The sequence below is a fragment of the Zea mays genome, chromosome 8, assembly GCF_902167145.1.
Source record: "Zea mays cultivar B73 chromosome 8, Zm-B73-REFERENCE-NAM-5.0, whole genome shotgun sequence".
Taxonomy (NCBI): Eukaryota; Viridiplantae; Streptophyta; class Magnoliopsida; order Poales; family Poaceae; genus Zea; species Zea mays.
In genome coordinates, this window is record NC_050103.1 from 118,375,274 (window position 1) to 118,395,500 (window position 20,227).

The 20,227-nt window shown below is 41.2% G+C and overlaps 1 protein-coding gene and 1 long non-coding RNA gene across 4 annotated transcripts; both read right to left on the reverse strand.

Annotated features, from left to right (window-relative positions):
- Nucleotides 1–224: 224 nt before the first annotated feature.
- LOC103637205 (uncharacterized) lies at nt 225–8,767 on the reverse strand. 3 transcript variants are annotated; one of them, XR_002264598.2, is made up of 8 exons: nt 8,408–8,767; nt 8,150–8,295; nt 7,927–7,979; nt 3,604–3,858; nt 3,206–3,294; nt 2,649–2,741; nt 1,443–2,454; nt 225–1,351 (listed from the first exon to the last, which is right to left on the reverse strand). It is a non-coding gene; the product is annotated as an uncharacterized lncRNA (long non-coding RNA). The 3 variants fall into 3 exon arrangements; XR_002264597.2 differs by having other exon boundaries at nt 2,649–3,294; nt 8,408–8,765; XR_004852017.1 differs by having other exon boundaries at nt 1,443–3,294; nt 8,408–8,765.
- A 5,429-nt stretch (nt 8,768–14,196) lies between these two features.
- Nucleotides 14,197–19,973, reverse strand: LOC103635758 (importin subunit beta-1). The gene is made up of 3 exons (XM_008658136.3): nt 19,695–19,973; nt 14,751–17,170; nt 14,197–14,650 (listed from the first exon to the last, which is right to left on the reverse strand). Exons 2-3 carry the CDS (start codon nt 17,159–17,161, stop codon nt 14,449–14,451), a joined length of 2,613 nt encoding a protein of 870 aa, XP_008656358.1. The 5' UTR covers nt 17,162–17,170; nt 19,695–19,973; the 3' UTR covers nt 14,197–14,448.
- Between the last annotated feature and the right edge of the window lie 254 nt (nt 19,974–20,227).

A 20,227-nucleotide genomic window follows, 5' to 3' on the forward strand; every position in this document is an offset into this window, starting at 1 on the left:
AGCCCTGATTGAGTTCGAATCCCACGTATCTCATCTTTTTTGCCCACTTAAGGACTAGTGTGGGAACTCCATTATCTCTTTTCTTGTAAAATTAGTTTATTTTTCTTAAAAATAGAAATCACTTGGGAAAATGAAGCTCCCAAACTATCCCTAAATATAATATCTCTCCTTTATAATACAGACACAAATGCATTTCAATGGTAGAGAGTCATGCCCTTCATTCTATACTAGGTGAGTGCCCGTGCGTTGCAACGGGAACATATAATATCATGATAACTTACTTATATACAAATGTATGTTATACTGTTATGAGAAAAGATTTCGTAAACCATTTGTAATTCTAGCCATACATAAACACATCTCAAAACTATCCAAAAAATCATTAAGGCCCGTTTGTTTGGTTGGAATTAAATTTCATTTTACTAATTATAATTTAGACAAAACTAATTAAGTTAATATATTTGTACATATAATATATTTATATATTATCCTAAATCATATAAGAGAGATAGTTATACGCTATATTTATACTATAGAGAAGCAATAGACGAGTGTGTTATAAGTTGTACATTAGGAAAGTAGCATGTAAATCTATATAATCATTTTCCATCTCTTACCCCATAAATTTGAGATAGACTTATATATAAACTTTGAAAAGTTATGGAATGTCACATTCTAAAAAGATACCCTATTCCATTACTTAGATTTCGATTTTCAAAGTGAAGGGAAACAAATGGTCCCTAAGACATTATTCGATAATTAGTAGTTATAAAATTATAGAAAATATGACAACTTCTCAGTATGCATGTATACCAAAAGAGTTTTAATGGAGGACAATTTCAACCATGTATATGTGAAGACACAATAATTAAATCATGAAGGAAAAAAGACCATTTTTCCTCTTTTGTGCATGTGGCTACCCACCAGTATTGTCCACTCATGCTGGTTCACGGAAGGGCTCCAGATGGTGTTGCAAGCAAGACAAATATTATAAAAATATGCCAAAATGAAATCTAATCCAATCAACATATTGCGATGAGGAGAGGAAGAGCATGTCGTTTACTTAAGTATAATCTAGATACTTAACACTGAACATAACCCAATTGTTGGAAGCAGACACAGTGCACACCACACATAGCTTAACAAGTTCTTCCAAAGTAACCATAATGCCAAAAACATTAGAGTTGAAGGCTAGAAATTTTGATCACACATTACATGTATGCTATGTAGTGGAAAAGATACATGGCACATACTGACCAATGCACATGTATGCTTTATACAAAAAATACAAAACCCTATAGCTGAAGCAAGTGTTGTGCTGACCAATGCGAACAGGTGTTGCACATATCACCTGAAACAAATAGAAATTGCATCACCTCGACACATACTGAACATATTGCTTCTTTAGAGTAACAATACCATAATATCAGTAGTACACCTACCATTGTTTCTTTATATCATGAAGGCTCAACAAGTTTCAGATTGTCAGTTGTTCCTTCAGGTGATTAGAGGAACAAGTTTCCGATCAAAAGAGGCGAAGGCCACATAGATTGTTCCTTCAGAGCAACTGCAACTTTTAGTTTTGCTCACTAATGGATGTTCTTCTCACTTGAGCATCAGTCAACCATGATATGAAATTCTAGTTATCAAAATGACCACTACAACTAAAGCATATATATAACTCGTACATAAATGTGTTCATACAAAACTATCATTCAAATCTAATTCTAGTGGCATTTTAAGTGTTAGCAGTTCAACACATGCTAAAGAAACCATCTTTTTACATAAGGAAAAGGTTGCTTTAATCAGGCTGTGTAACAATGAAACTGTATGATCACACTAACATATGCACATTCCAAACTACTTCCAGTGGCATTTTAGGTGTCGACAGTTCATCTTAGCTAAAGAATCCATCTATTTTTCATAAGGAAAACACAACTTGAATCAAGTAGTGCAACAGTCAAACTGGATGGTCACACTAATATAGGCACCTTGCTCTAGGAACCTAAAAACATCACATAATTAAGAAAAAGCAATACAGTGTCCCTCAATTCTTTTAAAGCATCAAAATGCAATACATTCTAAAATTAGACACCACAAGCAAGTAAGCAGCTTTAAGATAGTATCCCAATCACAACCAAAATCTAAAATGCAAGGCAGAGATAATGGAACTGGACACCACAGTACAGACTGGGTGCTAGGCTACATAAACAAAAGAAAAATATGAAGAGTTACAACAGAGTATTTCTCAAGAGCTTTTTAGTCTGCAAGGGCTAGTGAGTGGAACCGTATATTATCATGTGATGAACTGGAGGATATCACAAGATGGAATTCCTAGAAGATCCCAAAAGAGTCAAACCAAGAGGTTGCTCGGCGGAACTCTGAAGGAAACCGCATCCATCTCGTCGTGAATCAAGAACAAGCAATGCCATCTGGGTGCCCGCGACATCGAATCTGCAAAATACAAAAAGGGTTAGCTGCAATGTGCTTTGGGGAATGGTGAAGCAACCTCAAACAAATAGAACATTGCCATCAGAATCTTCTTCTAAGCACTCAACACCAATCATGTGATCCCCTGCATTCAGCACCTATTGGTAGAGGTGAATGGCCAACAAAACTACGACCAGTGGGTACAAAAAGACCCCCACCTTGCTCAAGATCTCAAGCTGTTCATCAAGTATGTAAAAGCTCACATTAGGTCCTTCTTCAAGCATCGGCAAACTCTCGAGTCAGTCGATCACCTGTTACAGATCAGTGTACAGCTAGCACGATACATTGGACTTTATGGCAAGAACATAACATCAACATCCAATTGCAGGTCCAGAAATATAATAGAATAGCCCAGTTGAAATAGGGTAAAAAGCGCTATTTATCCATTTCTAATACGCCTGTTGTAGAAACTTGTTACAATACCCACTCATAGTTTCTTATTCCATTATTGGAATAAAAAATTAAATAATCGACTAACCTTAGTCCTAAAAGTCCCATAATCATCTAACACATGTGTTCTCTAGTTCTAGCAAATGCTATTAAACCTAGAACTACGTCATAATTCGAGGTCCCGCCAAACAACAACACATAGATATGTATCTAATCTAAAATTTAAAATTATAAATTAGAAACTCTAAAGTTCATGTACAAATTAAGATGTATTCCTAAAAATGGTGTCATATATGAAAACACAAAAACTTGCTAGTGGCGATACCTCAGGAAAACTCCAGAAGACACCCCACGTAAGGAATAATCTGGATCCAATCTGTGGAAGAGTTGCAGAGACCGGATACCTCACCAACCCTATAAAGAAGACAAACTTATCAGAATAGTGACAAAAAGGCGACCATAAGTAACATTTATGTAATTATACACCTGTGTAAGAGCCTATGGTACTATATATGCTCTTTTTTGTACACATAAATCTAGTTGATTAGCGGTTCTTCCTACCAAGAACCACTTGTAGTATCCTTACTTAAATTTAAACAGTAATCATTCTAATAGGATATATCCATAACTCATGAGCAAAGCAAAAATATGAAATTGAGCCAAGTTTGCAGTTTTACTGTGACCGAGCAATCGAAAACGGGAGACGAAAAACAAGCAGCTGACCTCCAAGATGGTTGTTGTCTGCGCGAACTGCAGCGGCCTCGACCTCGATGACAGGGTAGAAGACCTTGTGCACGTTGTCCCGCAACGTCAGGAGCACATTTTTTTATAACCTTAGTCGTGAATTGGAGGTTTTGATATATAGCACACAGAAACTATAAGCATAAGCTGAGAAATGTTTAAAAATCTCTGTCTCATCTTAGCTGTAAAGCTGTAATCAGCAACCTCAGAGAAATGGTGCAAAAGGAAAGCCGAGACCTAAAAAGGATGGCATGAACAAGCACCAAAGTTAGATGCATTGAAATTTAATTTACAACAAGCAATACATAAACTGAAACAGTGTTGGGAGTCTGAGACGATGATGCCTATAAGCATTGAGATGGAAAAGGGAATAGGAGTATCAGTGCTAAAGGATCCTAAAAATTGTAGAGGTCTGGGAAAGGGAATTTCCAAGTACAGGGTGAACCTGTCATATTTAACATGTGATGGACTCTAAAAGTTGTAAATAAATTTATTATTCTGATCCACTAAAATTATACGGACGGAACAAATGATAACTCCCTTTGCTCACTTTTTAATTGAGCTTCTGCCATTGTGTTAAAAAACAATAGCTATGGATTCATGATTTGAACCGTACACATGCAGCAAAATGCTTCGCGAACGGCGGCCAGAAAAAAGAAAAAAAAACAGCTCATTTTTTACAACCTCAGGAGCACATTCTATATTTCTATAGTAGACAGAGAGGCTTATGTATTTGCAATAACATTTTAAATTTCATATTCATTTCGTTTGTTGTAATAGTAAGCTGCAAAAATGCCAGTGCCATTAAACTGATCCTACGTGATTGTCAGGGGGCAACAAGACTTAATTGTGCACATGAATCATGTAAATCAAATGAGGCAGCAATGGTGCAGTACGGAGAAAACTAAACCCATCTCATTTTTTCAGTATGATAAATTGGAAAAAAACCTAGGATTCTCTTGTGTATTAGCAAGTGGTTACAAACAAATGCACACATGTTGACGGCAATTTATATGAGTCACAAACAGAAGCACTAAAATGAGTCACAAACAGAAGCACATGAACTCATCGAACCTGGATATAGTCTTCCTGACCATCTCAAAACAACGGCGAGCACACCCGACGCAGTAATCGACCCATAAACTCCTGAAACATAGGATCTCCGTGTTGTGCGTGCCCATGGATCACACCAGCCATAGCACCACCCCTCAGTCCCCGGCATCCATCAACCAGATTTCAAATGCTTCTATGGTATGAGAAACACTTGAAATATTAATGGGATGCACACTTCTTCCTCGAACACTTGGGATGTTCATGTCAGGGCATGCAGGAAAATAATCCCTCACAAACATCATTGGGGGAATATGGCATGACTGTGTCCATAGCGTCGGTTTGCTGAGTGGGCAGCTATGGTACATTGGTGGCCATGCTTCTCGGCAACAACTCATTGCTAGCCCTATGATCCAGCTGGAGTGTGACTCCATTTAAGATTTCCCTATTACTATCATCATGTGCTTCAGACTTGTTATTGTCGTTTCTCAGTGAGTCCACTGTCCAAAACGTGTTTTTATGTGGATCAACCATAGTTTTTTAGCCCTTACAGACTTGCCTTCCATATTCTTGTATGTGGCTGCACGAGTAGTATGTCCCCCTTAATCCTTAATAATCATGGCCATTGTAGTTTTTTTATTATTCACCAAAAATTGGATGCTTGTTTAGAGATTTGTTTTGTTGCTAAAATGTCCATAGGTGATGTATGATATTTTCTGATTTTTGCAATAGACTGAATTTCTTAGGTAAAGCCAGCTAGGACATTTGCTTATGATTTTGGTGCTGTCTTGAGCCAGCACAAACTGGTAGAGATGATGAGGCTAAGGGATATGAATTCATATCACAGAAGAATGTGTCTGATTTAACACCATGCACAACATCTGGTAAGTTATAAACTTCCTTTGTTCATTTAAATTGTCCAATGTGATATCTGATGTAGTTCCTTTTTATTGCCCACGTTAGGACAAACCACTTTTATTGCCATATCATCTTGTTTTGATTCAACATCATTTCCTGTGTGCACTGAATTCCTCGCTGCTTCATCTATCTTCCTTGGGGCGTTGCTATTCAATTTCTAATGTTTGAAACCTCCCTGATTTGAGGTGGTCTTTTCCTATTGGTTTTCCTCTTATGACGTTTCCATTAGCTTGGGTAACAGCTAACTCATCTGTGACAGTCCGAGTATGCCTTGGTTATGTTGTCTTAATATCTAAAATGATTAAACCAAGTAATTAATGTTGATGAGTACCTATACCCATCATCAAGCGATTATATTCAGATAGTTAAAGTGCCTAACAACAGTTGATTAACTGATTTAGTGAGCTCTAGTTAGGTAAAGATTGGCTCACCTTTTTTGTTTCTGAAATTGATGGCATTGGGTCAGCACATCCCATTAGGAAGTGGACTTTAGCCATCTCATTATAGTAAGTCTAGAAATCAGTTGGCAGGCCGAATGAGCCAAAAAAAAAGAAAAAATTGTGCCCGATGTTCCTGCTACTTACTGGACACTTTGGTCATACAAAATTGATAGCCACTCATTAACCAGATCTGCCATATTATTTACTAATTGTCATACTTTTTTTAAAAAAAATCTTGTTCTTCTTGCTACTTACTGGCCATTTTGCTCATACAAAATTAATAGCCACTCATTAATTAGACCTGCAGTACTAATTACTACTTGCCATACTTTTTTAAAAATTTGTATATACACACACATTTGATTTGACGTAGTTGAGTGCTCATTTGTTCTACTCGCATTAATGCACATGATGATGTTCTGTTTGATATGCTAACAATAAATAATTTTGCACTTATCCTAATTATTTTCTGGTATTCAACATGGCACTGTCATCATTGTTTAAGAGTATAAATGTGAAAGATTTGACCTCCAAGGTTTTAGTCTATACCAGTGCTACAAGTGATGACTTTGGCAGCTTACCATATTATTTAATCCACTTAACTACATCTGCCTAAAGAATACATGCTTCCAGAGTCTCTGGTGGACTAAACATGATATTTAGGTGCTAGGCCACGAAAAGCTTGAAGGCTCAGTGTCGTCATACCGGTTCATTTCTCCAAATGCCAAGGTATAGCATCAGTCAAGTTGTTGCTGGACAGATCCAAGAACTGGAGGCTGCTACCAAAAAAACCATGGAAAATATTCTTGCTCACATGGTTTCAGAACAGTGTTACCAGCGCTCGAATCATTTTTCAAACCATGCAAAAAACTACATGCCCTCGGGCTTCGAATATCTTGAGTATGGCAAACTTGAACCCCACCTAGAGCCTTGTTCCTATCTTGAACTGAATTTCAGGATGGTGATCTTGGTCCAGGGTATGACAGAACTGAGTGTTGGCAAGCTAAGGACAGTAATGTGCGCATGACCATTTTCCTTTTGCATCGAGGATACAAGTAACTTTGGCACTTATACAAAAGGTGGAATTATTACACAGGTGAAAGAATGGAAGACCTTGAAGTTTAAGAGTTTGAGAGATTCGATTAGAGAACCTGGGAATTTCCCTCTAAGTGATTGTTCAAAGTTTAAACTGAAGGATGAAGAACTTAAAGAAAGGATGGATGAGCTCTGTAATTGGTCGTCTTATAGGGGTCAAACTCTCACCAGAAAAGGTAAAATGAGTAGTGCAATCCTGTGATTCATCAAAATATAACTTGTTCTCTGACTTATTTTTTTTTCTCATTTTTCCCAAACTACTTTTTTTTGCTGGATTGAAAGTTCTGGCTCCATATTCTGCAAAAAGATGCTTGAGGTTTGCTGAAAGCAGCAATCAGGGATCTAGATCCTATTGTGTTCCTTGAAAATGAACTTCTGTATGAAATATCTTTCTGTGCTCAACTATATTCTCTATGTTCATGTGTCTTGTCATCCTTCACCTAACCCAATCCATTCTACAATGCCTAAACACGCAATAGAAAAAAACTATCATATTTCCTTATGCAAACATCTGAGTCTGACAGATCAATAGTTACTGCAGCTCTAAACAGTTTAAGCCATCAAACATTATAAACACAAAAGGGAACATAGTGTGATGGCAATAACAAGAAGTAACTGATCCAGTTCATTCGAGTTCATGAACACAAAAGAAAGAGACTAAAAAGAATGCTGATATAAACTCTGATCAGATCCCATGAAGCAAGAGCTAGCTTTGGACTGTATTATAGTATGATGTATCAACTTGAATTTACTGAAGAAAAACAATAGGCAAAATAAAAAAGAGAAGGTTGAGCAATGGTACCCAAATTACCAAACTTTCAACTCTGCTGCTGGTACTGACTTGAGAGTTGAGACCTGCAACAACCATTCATTCAAAGCCAAAATATAAAAAAACACATAGCTGACAGAATATATTGTTGCAAAATAGGAATATCCATATATAGATTACAGACCAACAATCCTCTCTGCCGACTTTCTAATATGCATTAGTTCACTGTGAGCTGCTACACTCTAGCGCAACATACCATCTGGAGATGCATCTGGCACTGTAGCCTCTCCTGTCACAGCTGGTACACCAGATGACACCCCTAGCCTTCCGGCACTGGTGGCAACTCCTTATCCCTTCAGCGCCACCACCAGGAAACCATAGTGGGCCTCTGCCGACCAGCCCCTGCAATCATCAGCGCACAATCACCACGAGTTCAGTAGCACAGGAACCCAATTGAGCACATGGCCATAGAACGAAGGCAGCGCGCCACAGCTAATAGGGCAGGCGAACTCACCGCCGCGGTCCTGCCACCAGCCGCATTGCACCGAGGCAGCCCTTCGTAGGCGACCCCCTCCGCGCGGGCGCCGACACCGGTTCAACCACGTACACCGCCTCCCCGGCGACCCTGCCGTAGAGGGGCCTCGCGGCCGCCATGGGCGGGTCCTCATCGACGACGCGGAGGCGAGCGACGGCAGCGGAGGAGGAGAATGGGAAGGCGGGCGCGAGGGAGGAGGCTGAGGAGCGGCGGAGCAAGGCGCGGAGCGCTTCTTGGCCTGGACGTAGTGCTTCTCGCAGACGGTCTTGTCGGGCATGGAGGGCGCGCTGCAGCGCCGCTGCTTGCCGTCGGAGCGCTTGCCTGCGGGGATGAAGTCTCTAGGGTTTTTTGCTAGATGGGCCTTATAGAACTTAATTGATAGATGGGCCTCACACGTTAACCAAATAACACAGCACACGCAGGCTACCGCGGCGCAAATATATTGTACCATATCGGCTAGCCAAAGGTTGCGGTAGCAACTTATAAACCTTTCTGCTACAGAGGAAGCAGTCAGCTTGTGTAATCAGCTCTCGGTATTGTCAAATTGTGTCGAATTTTTGCGCGAAGCGAGCGCGGATGGGGCGGGGTGAGGAGGTTAGTGTGGTGATGGACGACCCAGATTAAACGATAGCGATGGACGATCCAGATTGAGCGAAGGCAGAACGGCAGGCTACCCTTAGAGCCTTAATAAGTAGTAGAGATATGTGTATATAAGTGCTTGGGTTCAAATCCCACGCATCTCCTTTAGGCCTTGTTCGGTTATTCCCAATACACATGGATTGGATGGGATTGGAAAAAATTCTTAAGAAATTTGACTTGTTTGGGATTCAAACCTATCCAATCCCACTCAATCCACATGGATTGAGAGCTAACCGAACAAGCCCTTAAGGAGGATGGAAATTTTGGTTTGGCCTCCTAGTCAAATCGGCTCACTCCCTCTTGCGTTCTCTTTTTTGATCCGGTCCTTGTATCTATTCATATTGCTCGTGATCATGACAGATGTCTGTCCAGCAGGTCCAATCTCACTCGTCTCGACGATACAACTCATTTCTAAGGTCGACGAGCTTAGCGAACCAGCGAGTGTTGGCTCTTTGTCGTAATGGACGCACCCCACCCCCTTTCCGGTGCCCTGCCTTTCAACGAAATAGACATTCAACATAGGCATGGTCTCGATTCGGTCAGCAAAAACTTAGCGATATATTTATTTTTTTGTTTATATAGTTTTACCTTTGAACTCGCATCGTATATTGATATAAAACTTAAATTCAATGTAACACTAGTTTTGTACGGCCTTGATTGATTTTGTCATGTGGTCTTCTTGGCGGCCCGTGAATTCTCGTCCCGCGTCCACCATTGGCCAAAGGTGATGGACCAAATGTCCATTGCCCAAACTCGCTCGCCCCATCCTAATTAACCCACTCGAACCAGTTCACTGGTGTGCCTCGCTTCGTCACACTGCCCGCTCTCACACCCCCTGGCCCCTGCTCCTCACGCCTCCGCCAACAATTTCTCTGCTCGTCGCGTCTCTGTCGTGCCAACCAATCAACCGTCGCACCGACCCGCGCCGCCCCAACGTCTGTAATGGCTAAAGTAAACATTCAATGGCTAAATATTTGTTCTTTTTGTACGTTGAAATAACCTTTCAATGGCTGAAGTAAAACTTGAATGGTTGAATATTTATTATTAATGTACGTTGAAATAAGCCTTAAATGGGTAAAGTAAACCTTAAATGGCTTGAGTATTTGTTCTTGATGTATTTTGAATTAACTCTTAAATGGTTGAAGTAAACCTTGAATTGGTGAAGAATCTTGAATGGTTGGATATTGTTCCTGTTGTACATTGAAGTAAAGCTTGAATGACTAAAGCAAACATTAAATGGTTGAACTAAATCTTAAATAGCTGAAATTTGTTGGTGCACGTAGGCATGGGCACAATAAACCAAAATCGAAGAACCGAACCAAATTAATTGAAACCGAAACTGAATTAACCATTAGAAAATTTGGTCTCGTGTTCTAGAAAATCGAAATAATCAAGATAATTTCAGTTCTAAACCTCATAAAACTGAATTAATCGAAAAACTGAAATTTAATAGAAACACAATAGATCGATAGAATTTTAGGCATATCTCAATAGTCTTTCCAGATCCTAAGTATATAAACACACAACCCCTCTCTAAATCAATCCATCCTAACCCCAATCCTTTATCCGATCAACTCCACACTTTTACTAATCTCTAAAATTGTGGTGTTTTACCATCTTTGCTAAACTTCGGTCTATTTGGTTAGAACCGAAACCGAATTTTTGGGTTCTGTCTATCCTGGATGTATATTTTGGTTCTAGTTTCCTAGGAACCAAAATCTGGTTCCTTAAAACCTGAACGAGTTTGAAGTCCTCTCCGTGCTTCACGGGCTCGCAAGCCATCTGCGTGCCCACGCGTGGCAACCCAGCACCAGCATCCGGTCCTACGTGGCAGTGTCGTGGTATGCCCATGTATAGATAGTGGTATGCGTCGCCATCAAACAGTGTGTGCTGTGTGGTTGAGTAGTGTGTCGGCTTTTGTCCTGACCTCGTGGCACCCCCACACCTTACAAGGACTTTTGCATAAGGGTGAAGAATGAGTTGATGAGTCACTGCTCACTATGCCACACTGAGACATGCTTCAGCTCGCTGTTTACTACAGGGGAGGGAACTGTTGGGGACATGAAACTCCTCTCACTGTCGCGATGCTCAGGAGGCATGGTCGCGGCTGTCGTCAAAGTGATGCTCGACCATCACGCGGGCCCCTCTACAACGCGTCCATATTTCGTGGACTCCCCATCGCCCCGCCCCAACTCAGTAGCTCACACGCCAGATCCAGTACAAAGCCTACAGAACTTTCCCCACCTTTGATTTGAGTTGTCTGCTTCCAGTCAATCGATGTCGCCGCTGAACTAGAAGTTGAAACCAGCTCGCCCGGGGTCCGGTCGATTCCCCCTCAGATTTTGCTGCTGCTAGGAGGCCACGACGACCATGGGCAACTGTTGTGCCACACCCTCGACGGACGAAGCGGCAAGAGCTGCCAGAAGCAGCAGAAGGTGAACCCCTACAACGTCACGTAAAACCGCGTGGAGGCGGCCCCGGCAAGCCCTGGCCTGGTGGTGTTGCTGGACCCGACGCGGAGGGACCTCGGCGCACAATACGAGCTCGGCGGCGAGCTGGGACGCGGCGAGTTCGGTGTCACGTACATGTGTTCGCCATGAGCGCGCGGTACCCGTACAAGTCCGTCTCCAAGCGCTGTCTGTGGACGCTCGTGGACATGGAGGACCTTCGCTGGGAGGTGGACATCCTGCGCCACATGCCGGTGCACCCTAACATCGTCAGCTAAGTGTCGTTTATGAGGACACCATGCACCTGCGCCATATGAGGACGTCGTGCAACTTGCCATGGAGTTCTGTGAGGGAGGGGACCTCTTCGACAGGATCGTCGCTCGAGGCCACTACATCGAGCGTGCAGCCATCACGTGCACCATAGTCGAGGTCGTCTAGGTCAGCATCACTCTATCTCTGTTCCCCTCTTTTTCTTGGCTCTTGATTGCTACGACCAGCGTTAGCTTCTTGGCACTGTATGTTTTATTTAATACAATTATATTACAAAATGTTGTGAAAAGAAGGCTACTCACAAATCAATTTTTCCCCTGTCTTCCGGCGTTTATGTGAAAGAGAACTTGTTTTCTATATGATTTCTTTCTTAATATTTTATTTTATACTGTGGGTCTAATTTTCTTATGGTTTTTAGTAATGTTCCTTAATTAAATTTATTTCTCTTAGCGCTTGTGGCATGTGCGGTACCTATTTTACATAGGTTGATTTATTATGAGATTACTAAACTTAAGTTGGGAGAAGATCCCTTGATCATCCAACATAGCTAAGCCCTAAGCCAAATCCGACATGGTTGAAAGTGTTGAAGAATTAAGAGTGCAGTAGGATTCGTCCAAGTTCGAACTACTATAATATTTGAGTTCATAAAAAAACCAATTGCACTTAAGCCTTGATGCTGCTAAATAACTAGGCATCAAGATCATTTCTGTTTTATCTGACATGTTAAAGTATTAGTCTAATGAGCTAGGCAGTTTTGCAGGAAGCATTTGAGATGATTGTATGGTGACTACTAAAATTCTACTGAACTTTATGTCATCTAAAATTTATGTCATCTAAAATTTTCCTTTATGGCCATAATGATCCCTACATCTCATTACATATAACATACTTCTTATGGTCAGCACAGTAGAAACAACATAGCAAATTAAAGTCCAGATGCTGCTCTTTTGTTCTACTGTACATGAAACCATTTTGGACACCTAATCAGTAGTTAGCAAAAAAAAGTCTTTTTCGCCAAATATGCATGACTACTACCGCTTTTAAAAACTTGTCAATTGGAGTGTTTGCCTTTTATTATACCTAACCTCTTATTTGCTGCATCAAGCAAGTTGTATAGCGCCCGATAGGGCGCTGCCTTATTCTAGTTTCTGAAAACCCGAGGAATCGAACCAAACAAAATCGAAGCGAATGCACAAACCTAGGTGCACGCTGCAAGCGGATCAGCCGTGAATGCACAAACCTAGGTGCACGCTGCAAGCGGATCAGCCGTGATGATTGCAGGTGGATCTGATCACTGGTACGATTAGTTCCTTGTGCGCTTTAAGGCCCTGTTTTTTTCGGATTATACTATATTCAGATTATATAATCCAGCGTAAATAATACAAGTAGTAAACAAACATCTAAATTATAGGTCTAGATTATATAATCTAAAGTCCAGATTGTAACACTACTCATAGTTATGTTCATAAAATTACAACATCTGTCATTTTTTTCTTCCTCCAAATCACACGCCACGAACGGGATTGTTGTCTTTGTCTTCGTGTCAATCTTCATTGATATAATTTGGTCATCCAAACAGCTATATACAAATTATAACTCGTCAGATTATGATCTAGATTATAAAATTAGATTATAATCTAGATTATATACTCTTGATTATATAATTACAAGCTGAAACAAATATGCCCTAATTCTTTTTACGGGTGGACTGGTCCGATTAGACAAAGTCTTAAATGATAGACCGTATTTCCGTCACCAATTCACCATAGGTGATTATATATATTCCAAATCTAGAGGTCAGGATGGATCGTGAGCGAGGTCCAATAAATAACTATTCACGTTCGATGCAATTACTGTTAGGATTGTCTCGCTCTCTCGACTGCTCCATGTGTTTTGAGTGTTTCCCGAGCCGATTTCTGCCACGAACAGATTGTACACCTCGACTATCACTAACCTTCCGGTAACCAAACATTTCTAGCAGATCAAATTTCGATTAACGGGGCGTTTGGATCCCTTCATTTTAGAGGAATTAGAATTCACTCAATAAAATAACTTATTTAGTTTGAAATTGGACATTACACAACTTTCCAAAGTTTAGATATAAGCTTATCTCAAATTCATGAGATGGAGAGTGAGAAATGATTTTATGCATTAGTAGAATTTGTTTCTACTCTATAACTTACATGACACTCTTCGTCTCACTCCTCTATAGTAAAAATGTAGTACACAAATATCTCCAACATCTTTCTAATAATAATATACAAATATATTTTGCATAAAACCGAATTAGCTTAATTGATATATGCCTAAATTACTATTATTAGAATGAAATTCAATTTCAATGATCTAAACGGGGTGTAAATGTATCTGTCTGTGTGCATCCTACATAAATTTGATCGGCTGGAAAATAAATGGAAATTTGGAGGCAAACACATCCCCAGCATTAAAAAATATCATGATAAATGAACCAATTTTTGCTGTTCAAGACATTCATGGACAGAAACCACCCGGTCCAATGTGACCCACACCGGCTTGACAGACCAACCAGGATCCTAAGACTGACGCTACATATATATTGGTATCCTTTCGTTCATCTGTGGCAAATGAACTTGGCACCACCACAGAAGAAACCACCCGTAACTAACAAACCAAAATCATCCCGCATTAAGAGACCACCGCCTGGTTTATCATCCCCTGGGCCCATTGTGCAGTCTCCCGAACTTCATCATCCAACTCTTGAGCTTGACATTCCCTCAAGAACTCAACATGGAATAGGTGGGTCTTGAACAGATCCTTTGAGCTTTGGCCAAGCGTGTCCGCGAGATCCCCAAGGACAGCAACTGCAGCCTTTGTCACACTGTCATCCCTTATGGCACAAATAACAACAGAACAGGGATATATATTATAACTGTAAGAAACAGGTAACAAAAAATTTGAACGGAAACTACAATGTAAATGGAAGGCACCTGCTCCTATCTTTGGAGACAGCTTCAGTGAACTGTAGTAGATGGGTTGCATATGGGATCATCAGCTGAGCTTTTGGGCCCTTGATGCCCTGGAGTATACCAGAGTATGCCTCAAAAATGCCACGTCTGAGCTGGTTGCCATAATCAACCATATCATCATCACTCAGGTCAAGTGTACCAAGGAGTCCTGCAGCTCCTTGAAGCATCGGCACGGCATAAGGTAGGTATTTCTCAAAATTCTCACCAATAGCAAGAGCAATGTCTCCAAAGCACGAGAAAATCAGAGGCTTCACAGATCGATTGAGCATAGAGCTTGATAGGTCCTTAAGAAGAACCGTCATAATGCGATCACAGAAAGGCAAACTTTTATCTTCTAAGGCACGACAAATATCACCAACCACTCCAACAGAGATGGAACACACTTGGTACTCTTCATAATTCTGCAAACCAGCCTCCAGGTATGTAAAGAAGTTAGGCATGTATTTCACAAAATCTGGACCAGTAGCATATGCAAGAGCACCAATTGCAAGCATTGCTTCTTCATGAACAGTAGAATTGTGGCAGGCAAAGACACGCAGAAAAAGCACCATCAGCTGATCAGTGGTCTGAGAAATTATAGACTTTGCATCTGTGCTGCTCAGTTTCTGGATGATGACCTGTAGAACACCACATAGCAAAGCCTGCAGATCGCTTTGTTTCTCCTTATCACCAGAAGAAAGTATATGGAGATCAAATGTAAGGTTTAATCTTCTCATGATCTCCTGCAATAATTGTGCTATGATGCCTGAAGTTTCAGGTATGTTGCTGACCCTCACGATCTCATTCAGTGCTTCATAAGCAGAAGCACGAAGCCTGAAATGGGTGGTCTCAGCACGGTCTGCGGCAGAAAGAAGAGCAGCAATCGTATTAGATAGATAAGGTGTGAGGACAGAAGACGTTGACTCTGCATCTTCATAACCTTGGGCGAGAAAATAAATAGCTCCACAGACTTTCTCGGCTACATTTGGAGCATCTTTAGTACTCTCAAGCAATACAGACATGATACGGGGAAGGTTTGAACCATTTATGATTGAGTTTATACCAGCTGGAGAATGCAAGAGCTCAAATACTCTCCCAAGAGTCCAAGCAGTAGTATCTTTTACCTGGCTATTTGCATCATTCATCGTGTTGAGCAAGAAATCAAGACCAGCCTGGACAAGTGGAGCAAGTTTCCCAACAGAGGGGCCTTCAAGGATAGAACCAAATGCAAAGGTAGCTGCCTCACGACAATGCCAATCAGGCTTTGTGATGTTGGTCTCGACAAATGGCATCACAAGAGGGACAACTGCATCACCAACAGTTCTAGAAATGAGTCCAAGGCATGTTCCACCACTCATAGAAATATTCCAAGCATTATCATCTTGATCTTGATCTTCCTCTTGCTTCAACAAAGTTTCTAGCAGCAACGGAACAAGTAAAGGGAGGGCCTTTTCAATAAAGCGGAAGTGTATAGCAGAGTTACCATCCTCAGATCCCTCATATTCATCTTGGAGTGCAATCTCTTCGTCACAGATAGCGCTCCAGAACTCAACAGCTTGAAGTGCAACCGGTTCCTCATCACCTTTAACTGCATTAGCTGTCAGGTAGAATATGGTTTCCATAAAAGGCTCTAAGTGTGAATAATAGGTGGATGCTATTGCAACAAGGCATTCAAATGCAGCCTGTCTGATCTCCACTTCTTTAGACACAGCAGTATCACAAACCACCTTCATTATATAATTCCTCTCCATTTCATTTGCAAAGTTACTCTCCGCAAAGTCAAGAGCATTATATAGGGCTTTAACTGCAGCAAGACGAACTTCAGGGCTGAGCTCTGTCTGGTTCATTCCCTGGACAACAGCAGTCAGAACAGCATTCACTTGGTCCTGCTCCAAGTCCTGTGGAGAAATCTCCTCACACACATACCCCAATGCCTCTAGTGTTGCTTGTTTCAAAGGAGCAGGTGCACCTGCAGAAGTCATGTTCCCCAGTAATTTGGCAACGAGATCTTGCCATTCTCGACGTGCTATCTCAATTGATGCAACCTTGGCAATGACTTGTGAAGAGGTATGTCTTGCATCATGCACAGAAGATCCTAGTGTCACCAGCAACAACTCCTTGATTTTCAATTTGATAGATGGATCCACACTTACCCATTGCTGAGTCAGTAGCTCCTTTTTCGCAGAATCCTTTGCATCCAAAGAATTCTTAAGGATAATACCAGCAAGCCTTCTAGACTCTGGAGGTTTTTCATCGTTCGAGAGCTCTATTGATAAGGAGAGGAGAAAGTTAGGAAAATTCTGCTCCTGGAACTGTGTGAGGTTGCCTTCTGCCACGGTCCGAAGGTTAGCATCTGGAGATTGAGCAGCTATCAGAACCTGAGTGATATCCATGGCTGTATCCTACATAAAATATATATAAGTTTTGTCAGTCAGAAAGGAATCAGAGAAAATCAACAAGCAACATAATAATCAACAGTGCAGATTAGTAAAGGTCAGTCAGACACTGAGACAGATGAACATAGCTTAAAGTTTTTGCATTCAAAACAACTTGTTCACAGCACAGATATTAGCCAAACAACTCATTCAACAAAGGTACTGTCAAGGTTTTAAAGTCGTCCGACTAATCGCGATTAGTCGGCCTTATCGCTAGAGGGAGCTCGATTAGGGTCTCCGACTCGACTAGAACGACTAGGAAGCGATTAGTCGTCCTAGTCGCTGACTAATCGCGATTAGTCGTCCGACTAGGTATAATGGTCGACTAGTTTTACATGTTTTGGGTCACTAATCCGATCTCTGTTACATGGGCCGACCCACCATCTGTACAACACAAACACTATTTTGTCCTACTTGTACCAATACGGTACACACATTACGCAGCTCATAGTCACGCTCGCGCGTGCACCCTTTCCCAGCGCCGTCGCACCTTCTCCATCGCCGCCACCCTCCTCTCCTGCCGCTGCTGTGCTCTGACGGCCCTCTACTCGAGTGTCAGCTGCGCCCCCTCCATCATGCGGTGGCTGTAGTCTGTAGAGCCCCCCTCCAGCGCTGTTTTGCAAAATATAAATAGCATATAGTATATGTATGTATGCAACACTATCTCTACTCTTCAAAACTTCCTCCACGATCTTATCATACCCATTAGTTTCTGCCTTCCGCGGCTATCCTCCCGACCCACTAGGCCACTACGGCAATGTGCCTAGGACATCTCTTGATCTCGCATACCCAGTCAAGAAATCTTGGGTCCACCACTGAATCAGTGTGCTGCTGAAATCAGTGTACTGCTATCCTGCTACAACTAGTGTACTGTTGTATTGCAGTCCTTCTACAACTTTATATATCGATATATACATATGGTCTTGTTATAGGTGGACGACTAGGAGTCGACTAATCGAGTAAATCGACGACTAATCGCGATTAGTCACCTTATCGGTGCTCAGGCGACTAGAGTCGACTAGCTGACTTTAAAACCTTGGGTACTGTAGGAAAAAATTTCATCCATATTAAAGCACATACCCATAATATTTGCTTAGCCTCATCAACAATCCAAGATTATCACTAAACAGCTAAATCAACCAATGCATCTGATTGACCATTCAAAGCTAAAGAGCATGCTCAGAGAAGCCATAAATCATACAATACAAGTATACAACTTCAGCAGAAAATGATTAACGCCATAAACGATTTTTAACCTAATAAAAGAAAAGGACACCGTGCAGCCTATGGACAATGAAGAAATTACACAGCAACAATATTCATGAACAACTGAATATTACATGACCAAAAAACATAAATATTCCTTCTTAATATAATGATATGCAGCCCTCTTGTGTGTTCCAGAAAAAAACATAAAGAAAAGCAACACTGTAAATATTGTACACCAAAATTAAAAACAGAAAAGAGCACTGTGCAACAGAGCTACCAATGGACAATGAAAAAATTGCAAATAAATATATTTTAGGACGAACAGGTTAGTACCCTAATATCATCAGCATCCAATGCAAACTAAATGATATCGACTGACAGATAACAAAGCTATATCACCCCAGAGAACAAACACGCATATCTACACCCCAATGTATGAATGCATTGTTCGACCAAACTTAGGCACAACATGATCATGAGTTTCAACCATATTAAAGACCCCCATTAAGCACATACAGCCTGTGTCTCAGTTAAAATCCAAGAAATAAAAAAGGCAAACCTGACAAGATCCTAGCTTCTAAGGCATGTGGACACCAAAGTGCTTCACAGGATTTGATTGAAGCCAGGCCAGATGGAGGTATTTATTACAACATTACAGAAGCTGAGCTAGGCCCTTTCACAGGGGTCCACCAACCCCGACGAAATACTATAGTTTCTTAACAAATCCTTTAGATATCTAGCTTAAAATTCTATCATTTTAGTGGAGCTGACCCCAACTTCATTACCGGCTAGCTTTGCCCAAACATTGGCAACAGGGAACACTGCCAAAAGAGGACTCCGCAACAACAGAAGCACTTGTGCAGAATCGTTTGGAACGGTTACCCAGTGTGAAAGCCCTAAATCCTTCTTCATGCCGTCACCGATACTTAGTGAACATAATCATCTTTCAAATCGTGATATGAAGCATGAACAACTTCAAAACGCTGAAAACTACGGATAACCCTATAACTCGCAAGGCAGCGAAATAAAGCCTACCGCGCAAATCAACACCTATATGACAGGGGGCAGGAGGATTCCGCTAAACCCCAAACAAAAAAAAAACGGAAAATGAACCTCTACTAGAGCACTGCATTACTCACGCAGGAAGCAAGCACATCCCCGACGAACTCTACGGATTCGATTGAAACCAACAATAAGATTAGAGCGGCAGCATCGAAGCGAATGATCCCACCACCGACAAAAACAATTTATCCGAGCAAAAAACGGGATTAGGTTTCCTTACCGCGCAGATAAGAAATCAATCCAAGCCTGGACGGATCCCCGCTGCACGCGAACCCACGAGATCCGGACGGCGACACGGAGGGGAGGCTATGGTTCGGGGCGGTTGGGGATAGCGGAGGGTGGTTTAGGATGCTTTCCCACCCGCCTATTCAAATGAAACTCAACTCCGGCGAGGGAGAGGAGGAATGAAAATGAGGCGGCTAGGGTTTATAGGAGGTGGGAGGCGGGCGGCCTGCTTGCGGGCGGGGTTTTGAGAAGTGACTGTGCCAGCGCCGGTGCCAGTATTCAAATTTCCATTTTCTTTTTTTATTGGAAAATTATTCTACGCGCTACTTCTGTGATTATGTGAAAAAACAAAACGTGGGATTTTTTAGAAAAAATAAATTATATTTCGAACTCTGGAAGAGTTTTGCACATAGCCATCAATTATTACAACGAAGTACTAAGTAGCTTTTATAGAGAAAAAAAACTAAGGGCTAGTTTGGGAACACTATTTTTTCAAGGGATTTCAATTTTTCTAAGAGAAATTAGTTC

Coding starts and splice junctions, on each gene's coding strand:
- LOC103635758 (XM_008658136.3), bottom strand. CDS start 17,161: ATGGATATCACTCAGGTTCTGATAGCTGCTCAATCTCCAGATGCTAAC. Junction 14,651..14,750: donor GTCTCCAAAGATAGGAGCAG/GTGCCTTCCATT, acceptor TTGTGCCATAAG/GGATGACAGTGTGACAAAGG.